The sequence below is a fragment of the Parasteatoda tepidariorum genome, chromosome 2 (assembly GCF_043381705.1).
Source record: "Parasteatoda tepidariorum isolate YZ-2023 chromosome 2, CAS_Ptep_4.0, whole genome shotgun sequence".
Taxonomy (NCBI): domain Eukaryota; kingdom Metazoa; phylum Arthropoda; class Arachnida; order Araneae; family Theridiidae; genus Parasteatoda; species Parasteatoda tepidariorum.
The window spans coordinates 91,707,793-91,717,667 of record NC_092205.1 but is presented as its reverse complement, the minus strand read 5'-3'; the positions used below and the strand labels follow the sequence as shown (position 1 = coordinate 91,717,667).

General features: G+C 30.1%; 1 protein-coding gene across 1 annotated transcript; it reads left to right on the top strand.

Annotated features, from left to right (window-relative positions):
- Positions 1 to 758: 758 nt before the first annotated feature.
- Positions 759 to 9,279, top strand: LOC107439711 (N-glycanase Pngl). Its single transcript, XM_016052391.3, has 4 exons — positions 759 to 912; positions 4,554 to 4,632; positions 6,552 to 7,857; positions 8,930 to 9,279. The coding sequence occupies exons 2-4, from the start codon at positions 4,588 to 4,590 to the stop codon at positions 9,100 to 9,102; spliced, it is 1,524 nt and encodes a 507-aa protein (XP_015907877.2). The 5' UTR covers positions 759 to 912; positions 4,554 to 4,587; the 3' UTR covers positions 9,103 to 9,279.
- The last annotated feature ends 596 nt before the right edge of the window (positions 9,280 to 9,875 follow it).

Below are 9,875 nucleotides of genomic sequence, written 5' to 3'. Positions count from 1 at the left end.
TGCCTCCAAAGGGTAGACGATCTCTGGTCGGCTTTTTCCTCATGCATCGGTCTTTATTTGCCATTGATTGCTTTACTGGATTTATTAATTTACTGGCTTTATTGGCCCAAGATTAGCCATTTTCTTAGCCCTAAAACATTGCGCTACAACAGCGACCTGTCCTTACGGGCAGTTCTTACTCGTCTTTAATTGTCGCTCATTTCAGAATGCTCGTAAAGAACTTTACCATTGCTTATCTCTTCAGAATCCAGCATTTCCATCCCTCGGATCAAACTCCAATCCCTCTACAAATTCTTCCAAGCCACAAACCGCTTCTTACCTGATACTGCAGTCCCGCAGTGAACTGATCACTAAGACACGGTTCCCAGCAGATCACCGAAGTCAAGCATCACTGGCTGCGGTCAGTGTGCGGGTGGGTGACCACTTGGATCAGTCTGCGTAGGGACCGAGGGTGTGCGGTACTGGTCCTCGTTAAACTGTGCTACCGTAAAGTGCTCGACTTCGCGCGCAGGTCGTCGGGCTACCGAAGTGGGGGTGCCATCCCCTCCGCAGACGATCAAAATTGTGATGGCATGTCTTCGGATCATCCTCTGGGATGTTTCCCAGACCGTCGCCAATAGCCCATTGTGCAGCTCTAGTGCGACGTAAATTAACAACAACAACAACCTAATACTGCAACTTAATGCTATCTACCAAGCCTCAACAATAAGATACATTAATGGAAGTACAAAGCTATAAGCTAATCAAACAGCTCGTAGTACTCTTCTGCAATCTAATCTGTAAACAAAATATTTTTTCGTTGCTCGTAGGAAATCTGCAGCATTTTAATTAAGAAATTTGTAACTTTCAGAATCCATTTTATTAAATTTATATGGATTAGAATTAACTAAGATTATTGAAATTGCAATAAAGGTATAGTTTGAACTATAATTTTTACTTTAATGTAATTATTAAGAATTAGGAATGAGCACATAATGTGTGAAATAATACAATGTTTAGAGTTTCATCCTGGACGTTTTTAACCAATTTTTGAAATTTGTCAAAAATCTAACTCTGTCTACATTTAAAACACGCAAACTCAAAACCTACATCATAAACTTTAAGAATTCAAATTAAATGGTTAACATTTTACATTAGATATTTCTAGAAATATAAAACTTTTAGTAATATTCTTTTGAAGAATATGCTTGAAAATATTCTATATTATTATTTCTAATATTATTATAAATGGAAATTGTTCTCTTTGTTAATATTCATGTAATTAATAGCATTTTACACATGAATTAATATCACAACAGTTGAAAATACATTAAGGATAAGCGTGGATATAAATAATTAATAAGTTTGATTATATTATTTAAAAAAATTTGCTGTATTTCATTTAAGATTTTTTTTTCTAGATAAAATATCAGTAAGAAAATGAAAGATAAACTTTTTTTGACTTCTAGGAATTAGGGATGTAAGGAATAGTGATTTAGCCAAATACCCAATAGCAACATTTTTTTTAAAAAAAAATCATTAATAAATATTATTGTTTATTTATGAATAAGTTTAGTCATTATTGAAAAATAATCAACTGTATTGGTATGGGTTAAAGGGGGGGGGGAAACTATAATACTTATCCATTAGAAATTTGAGATAAATAAAAAAAAACTGACTAACAACTATTTTAAAAAAAATTTTGAAGTTATAAGAAAAAAATCCTCTTAATGCTTAAAATAAAACTCTAATGCTAAAAATAATATTTTTTAGGAAAAAAATATCTATAAAATGTTAAATGAGAAATAATTTTTCTGAAACTCATTAAAAAATGTCGCACTATCTTAAAACCACTCATTAAAAAAAGATTATATGCAAAAGCGAAACATAAAAATTTATATTAATATTTGAACGAATAGTTTAAAACTGAGCTTCCCAGTTTCACAATTACTGTATTTTCAAGAAAAATTTCAATTAACTTTTTCCCATTGCCATATTTTTAAAAAAAGTCGATGGTTAAAAACAACATTCATACGAAACGCTTTTTAAAAAGTACTGTTAAAACAAAAAACTAGGATAAAAAGAAAAGTTAACCTAAAATTCAAAAGATAAATGAATTAAAATGTTCTTCATTCTTAAAATATAATTTTAACATTAAAAATCACAATTTTCTATGTTATCGGTAAGTTTAGTATACCATGTTTGTATGTTTACCGTACTATGTATGCACAATATGTACTATGTTTACCGTAAAGGAAAATTCAGTACAGTCAATCAAAGAATTCAGTCTAAATGGACTGAATTCTTTTATTGTCCAATTAAAAAAATTACAATGCTCTGTTAAAATTCTGTGCTATTATAAAAACAAAAACTCTGGAAAAGAAGCATAACAAAAATATTTGTAAATAATAAAACAAAAATATATATAAACAAAAAGTTTTGGAAAAACGACAAAATTGACATGCTCGAATATAATTTTTAAAAAAGTCAGCAGTACAAAAAAACTCGCAATTCAGTATAAATTAATCTAATTTCAATTTTTCAAATTTTTTTCTTTCATCTGTCTTTCAAAACAAAGGTTTGCAAGTCTTAGAATTTAACAAATATGTGTAAAAGCCATTTTCTAATAATGTATAATTAAAAATACGATTTTAGATTACTCTTTATGAAATCAATTCAAATCCCCCCAAAAATTTAAAAAAAACTTTGCCGAATATTCAGCAAAAAGACCGCTTAGTGGCTGAATATTCGTTACATCCCTACCCTTCGTTACTTCCCTATCAAAAGTTTAAAGAAATATATGTATAATTGGGAATAGACTTAACCCTTGAAAGACTGAAACTTAGTGTATACCTATATTACCCCAAAGCAGCCAAAATCACTGGATTGTGAAAGAATAACTAATGTGTAAAGAAATTTGTTTAAAATTAATTTTTAATATTTTTACATTATTTGCAGTTGTCTAGCATGTTATTAGTAAATATTAACAATAAGAAAAAAATTATATGTTGTGCAAAACGTCACAAAATTCTAAAAAAAATTTTCATTATATGCATCAATGTTTTTCTAATTGAAATTAAAAAGCAGTCAAAATGACTTCCTTTGGCAATCTAGTGTTAAATATAATCAATGTGATCATTAGATAATACAACAAAACTGTTTACAGAATGCCGTTTGAACAATTTCTGGCGGAACTAAAAGTTNGTCACAAAATTCTAAGAAATTTTGTCATCAGTGTTTTTCTAATTGAAATTAAAAAGCAGTCAAAATGACTTCCTTGGGCAACCAGTGTTAAATATAATAAATTTGATCATTAGATATACAACAAAACTGTTTACAGAATGCCGTTTGAACAATTTCTGACGGAACTAAAAGTTGCAGAACATCATTTGGTGACAGTATCTTCAGTTGTTCTTCCTATGAGCTGAAAGGTTGTTCCTGATAAGTGTTTAATTTCGGTTTTATTGTTCGTCTATTATTTTAATGTTTTATATATTGTGACTGTTTTATGTGCTCATTCATTTTTATCTGCGATTAATAAATTACTGAAGAGCTAGTTGAAATTTTGAGTTTTGCACAGCAGTTCATCATTGAACTAAGCGACAGGCGGGTAGCTATTCTTAGTAGCAGATCAATAGTTAGCAATACACCAATTACCTTTATCGCAATACACCTTTGGGCAAGGTTCAGAAAAGTTCTCAGATTATGGGCCACCATGTTAAAATAATGAAAAGCTGCCAACTGCTACGCTTTTTGCAAAATATTTTATTGAGCGGTAGGCTATTAAAAACAAAAGCTTACAAAATATTTGGTAATTTTTCTGACATTTTAAAAGTCTTACCATGACAGGGTTGGAACAAAGTGGTCTTTGAATCATTTACAAGTTGTGATGTGAGAAATTTCTTTAAATCAAATTTCTAAATGAAAGAATAATACATTAATGCATAAACTTAAGACTACCACTTGAAGAAATTTTTCCAAAAGTCGGCCTGATAATGCAGTATTGGAACTTGAAGTACCCTGCTTAAGAAACCTTGTGTGACAACTTACAATTATGTATTCATCATGGTTAACATTCTGTCTTGATCAAGCTAGAGATTTCATCGGAGACTCAGTCCTGCATCTCTCATTAAGCATTATCTGAAGTTCCTAGCATGAGACAACAAGGTTAGATCTATATCTGGTAATTTGTCTTATATCAAGGACCAATGACTTTTTTTTTTCCCCATTCCTCAATTATGTTCTATTGGAAGCATTTGGCTAAAGTTACAAACTTGCGGCTATTGGTGGTCAGCTATATACCAAAAAGGATGTGTACCTACTAAAATAGTGTTCTACTAAATTGTGTTCTTATTCTCCATTTGCAGCGTGTTATTAGTCAGGTAGATTACAAGTACTGCTTCAACATACTTTAAGATCTTAATTACAATTGCAGATTCTACAAAATTATTTCTCTGATGTGTTATACCATAAGTGTAAGAATTTTCAGACTGGCATTAACTATTCCCTTGTCTTCAATTTGATTTAGAAATTATAATTATATTCTTCTATCATAGTTTGTCTTTTTCTTTCAGTTTTGAATCTACCAACAAGAAATTAGTGTTAGAAATGGCGTCTTTAGATGTTCCTCTTGCCGTCATAGAACCTGTTACTGTAAGTTGCTTATCAATATTTTTTTCATTGTTACTAGTATTAGGTTGGTGAAAGAGCATTGCTTAAAGAGAGACATGTTAAATTAAGTTAATATTTTAAAATGTTAGCATCTGATTTTTCTATGACAGCAAATTCATGACGAATTTTACCAATAATAATGCAGAACGTATCTCGAAAAGTTTTAGTTTGTTTCCAGCTTCAGATCTATCAGCATGTCTAGGAATAAAGGCATAATGTTGACAAAATTGCCACCTATACATGCTATTTGCTGACCCTCTGGAGTCTTTTACGGGAATGTGTAAGTAAAAATTAAATAAATCCAATTCAATCATCAAAAAAAAAAAAGATAGAACTAAGAAGTTAAAAACAGACATAAGATAAGAAAAGAAATAGTTGTCACATGATTACCTCCTGACTTTGGAAAGGTGTTTTCTGAATATTTTTTATGATTTTACTAGATCTAAAATAGCGTACAATATGAGGTGACTAAATATTTAATAGCGTCAGGTGGGGTAAAGTGGGTATGAAATCAAGCTTTTTTTAAGGAAGGCTCTAAAACCAGACCATCAAATTTATTTTACTGAAAATTTTGATACATTTTATATAAATTAGATTAATAAATATTAAATCTGAAGCATAATTTATCTATTTTGTTTGATTGTTTTCTTGCGGTAATGCATTCAAAAGAACATGTTTTGATGTACCCCTTTTACCCCACAGTGGGGTAAAGTGGGTATAGTTCTAAAATTAATATATCTTTCACTAAAAAGCATATCTAAACATTGTTTAAGAAATAAAAATGGTCTAAAATAAATGTACCATGATTATACTTTAAAAAAACATGTTCTAAAAAAAAACAAATTTTTTTTATGTTATTAAATTGAAGAGTTTATGGCTATCAAAATTAGGTTTCACTTCGTATGCAGTATATTTTGCTGAACTCTGCACAATTTAATCAAAAATCAAGAAAAGTCATAGTTTTTGGTTTATTTGAAACATAAATAAAAGTGTAAAAATTAATATCTATAGTGGTAATTTAAAGTGTTTTTACTATGTATTTATAGCAGACTATTTTTATTGAATTTAGTTACTTTAAGGAAATTGTTTTGTTTTCCATGAAAAAACTGTCATATGAAGGCAGAAACTTGCATTAAAATTCATCTATACCTTTAAGTATGCCCATTAAGTTTCTCCATTATACTATTTTGGTAATTTTTTTAATTGTATAATATACATTCTTCTCTTTAAAAATTAAATTTAAGAGAAATTTTGTTTACAGCATTAAAATTAGTATGTAGGACCAACCAAATAACCAAATCAACCAAATAAATTAGTCAACCAAATAAATTATTTTTTTGATATTTCATTATAAAATATAGAGCATTGGAAACTTTCTAAAGCTAACACAGAAGTATTAAAAATATCCTTCTCATACTTTACCCCATTATGTACTTTACTCCACTGCAGAAAACAATTAATAGTAAATAGAATTTTGAAATTTATTCTTAAACTTCTATGCAGATCTGTTCTTTAGATGTCCCTCTGCCAGTTTGAACTAAAACTAACAGTTTTTAATGATATTAGAAGAAAGTTCATCAACAGCTTAAAATAAAATGTTTTATAAGTTGATCGTAAACAGATAGTTTGCAAACCTTAAATATTTTTATCAGTTTATAAAACAGAAATAAGAATGCTTGTTCCATAGAAAACACTTTAAATGTTAAGTAACTGTTTGCTGTTATATTTCAAGCAAAAAATATTTTTAAAGTATAAGCCATTTGTTTCAAATGTGTTTTACATTTCTTCTTTTTCATCAGGAAAATGAAGAAAAATTCAGGACAAAATTATTATGGCTTTCTCATCTCATAAAGCTTATATTTATGTTTCAAATGTGTTTTACTTCTTTTTTTTTTCTTCAGAAAAATGAAGAAAAATTCAGGAGAAAATTATTATGGCTTTCTCAACTCATAAAGCTAATAGAAGACGACAGTATTCACCAGTATGCTTTGCAGTGCATTCCAATCGACGATTTAACTATAAAAGCTTCTCAAACTCTTTCAACACTAAAAGATGATGTCTGCTACTGCTTTGAAGATTGTCTGGTTTTAGAGCTTCTTCAGTGGTTTAAATATTCGTTTTTCTCCTGGGTAGATGCGCCAGAATGCCATCGTTGCGGCCAGCCGACCGAGAGTAGAGGTTCCATTGAGCCGACACAAGAAGAGTCAGTGTGGTTTGCAAAAACTGTTGAAAACTACTATTGTTCTGTTTGTAAAACGTATACCCGCTTTCCACGCTACAACCATCCGAGGAAGTTGCTTGACACTAAAAAGGGAAGGTGTGGAGAGTGGGCTATTTGCTTTACTCTTATTTGCAGAGCATTGGATTTAGATGCGCGTTTAATTGTTGATTGGACGGACCATTTGTGGACGGAAACGTTTTCGCCCTCCAGACAAAAATGGATTCATTGCGATCCATGTGAAAATGTATGTGACCAGCCCTTATTGTATGAAGTGGGTTGGAAAAAGAAGCTTTCTTATGTTATTGCTTTCTCAAAAGATGAAGCTCAGGACGTTACTTGGCGATATTCTTGTGAATTTGCGGAAGTTTTGAGGAGGAGATTGATGTACCAATGCCGGGAGAGCTTCGTCTTATCCTGGATCAACTACTGCACCAAAAGGTGCCGATCTAATGCAACAGCAGAGAAACTGGACTTTCTTTTAAAGAGGCAAGTTTCGGAACTGTCTGAATTCTTAACTCCTCCTAAACCAAATAAGGAGGAACTTGGAGGTCGTACATCTGGTTCTGTGGCTTGGAGATTAGCGAGAAGAGAAATCGATGCTGAAGATGTATCCGTTTCGTACACATTTAATTTGGGGGACTTTGAAGTGCAAAGAAGGTACTTCCACATTCAATACAGTTGTGCTCTCGACGAATACATTCGAATTTCTGCTGCCGATCGTTGCAGGTGCAAGAATTGGAACACGTATGTTTTCGATATTAAAAATATATTTAGAAAAGTGGAGACTGATTGGAAAACGGCTTATCTTGCACGTACAGAAGGATCTCCTAAGGGAATGATGGTATGGAAATTTGATTTTGAAAATAGTGGTCTTGCCATTCAAAAACTGAGACTGAATCTTCTTGGTACGACATTCCAAGATGGTAAAGTAAAATGGACTATCAAAAGCTCTAGAGGATGTTTTGAAAAAGTTTTTCTTAATTCAGGTCTGTAGTTTTTTAATTTCATTGCATTCATATTTTTACAGGGGGCCTCAAAGGAGAGTACAAATTTCTATAGTCATTTGATATATTGGGGGTATATTTTTTCAAATATTTTATACAATTTTGTAGTTTTAGCATCGAAGTAGAATAGCTACTTTTAAATATGTATGTAGTGATAGTTGACTATAAGTCTAAATACAACAATGATAATTTTATTTTTAAAAGTAAGACAGAAATAATTAGTATGCATTAAATAGAAAATAATTGGGCTACAATGAACTTACATTGTGATTTTTGTGAAAAAAAGTTCATTTTCTATTTCAGAAAAAAATTTGGCATAGCAAGGTTTTGAGAAGAAACCCTTTGACACAAAAATTCCAATTAGCATTAGTTGGATATATAATGCTGGGTGGAAAAATATTTTTTTGACCTAACAAGGTTTTCGAAATATTGCCTACTGTCCCTTATCCGATTATATTTAGAAAATATGTGTCATTTCATTTTACAGTGTAGTTATGAATGAGGTTGGTCAGAGAATTTAATCAATTAGAAAAAATAAAAGAATTTCATCAAATGATCCAAATCAAAGCAAAAATAATGATTTTATTTGAGAAATATGGTAGTTAATTATAAAATAATTGCTTTTGAGTCTTGAATTTTTTGGTGCTGCATTTTGCTTTTTTTTTTTATACATTTTACATATTCCCTGCCTTTACATATGAGGCTGTAATATTGTGGCTGTGTAGTATGAGGCTGTGTGTAATATGAGGCTGCAATATTGTGAAACTTAATGAGTCTGTAATATATTGAGGAGTATCTATTTTTATTGAGTGTTGACTTAGGGAAAGAAAGAATTAATTATCTTAGTATGTTTTTTCTTTTAAGGTTTTCATTTTCCAAAATTGAAATTTGAGTAAATATTCTAAATTTCATATTCTTATAGTTAAAATTATGAGAAATTGTCATGTTCTTAATATTTTAATAGTTGTAATTATGAGTAAAATGTCAAAAATTTCATGTTTTAGTAATTGCAATTATGAGTAAGATGTCAAAAATATCAAATTTTAAATTTCAGTCTTGCGGCAGACATTTTCTGACTTTGAAGGAGCAGCCACCGATCTCATAATTACTGCTGAACTATGTGAAGGTATTGGTCCACAAGCTTGGCAGCATGCTCAACTCTTTAGACAGCCTTTAGACTCTAAGGAATTTCCATTTGAAGTGGAAATTTATTTTGGAAAGTTGTAAATCATCATATGGAGCACACAAAAAATTAGAAACCTTCTGAACTAACTGATGGTAAAAAGTTTTAAGAGAGCACGATAATTTAATCTTTATTTACACTGTATCTATATTATTTGTTACTATTTTTGTAATTTTTTAAATTATATTAGTTATATCTTTAAATAAATTTTTATTTAATTACGCCTTTTATCTTTTATTGATATCAAATAAATTTAGTTCTTTATATTGCTTTTCAGTGTATAGACATAACTTAAAGCTTTTATCAGAACTTAACTCATGCCTCTGTCTCCGGCCTCTGATTTTTGAGAGTTATGAAATAATCATTATTGAAAAATAATCTACTATATTGTTGGTGCCAGGTAGAGGGGGAAAAACTATAATACGTATTCATTAAAAATATTTAAACTAAATATTAAAAAAAAATGACAAAAAACTATTAAATTAAATTTGTAAAGTTGAAAAAAACGAGAAATAGAAAAAAAATTTCTACTAAATCTTAAAATAAAACTTTAATGGTAAAAATATTTTTCGAAAGTATACATAAAACGTTAAAAGGGATATTGTTTATCAAAAACGCTTTTTAAAAATAATGCACTATCATAAAAACTCCATTAAAAAAAGATAATATACACCAGCAAAACAAAAATCGATCTTAATTTTTAAACGAAAAGCTTAAAACTTAGCATCTCAGTGTAGTGTGCCAATTACTGTATTTTCAAGAAAAAATCGGGGGGAGGGGGAATTAAACGTTTTCACTTTTTTAGAAAAAAAGGATG

Bases quoted from the DNA above. Each gene is read 5' to 3' on its own strand.
- LOC107439711 (XM_016052391.3), top strand. From the start codon at position 4,588: ATGGCGTCTTTAGATGTTCCTCTTGCCGTCATAGAACCTGTTACT. The intron at 4,633-6,551 runs GTAAGTTGCTTA...TTTTTTCTTCAG, and splicing joins CCGTCATAGAACCTGTTACT to AAAAATGAAGAAAAATTCAG. The intron at 7,858-8,929 runs GTCTGTAGTTTT...TTTAAATTTCAG, and splicing joins AAAAGTTTTTCTTAATTCAG to TCTTGCGGCAGACATTTTCT.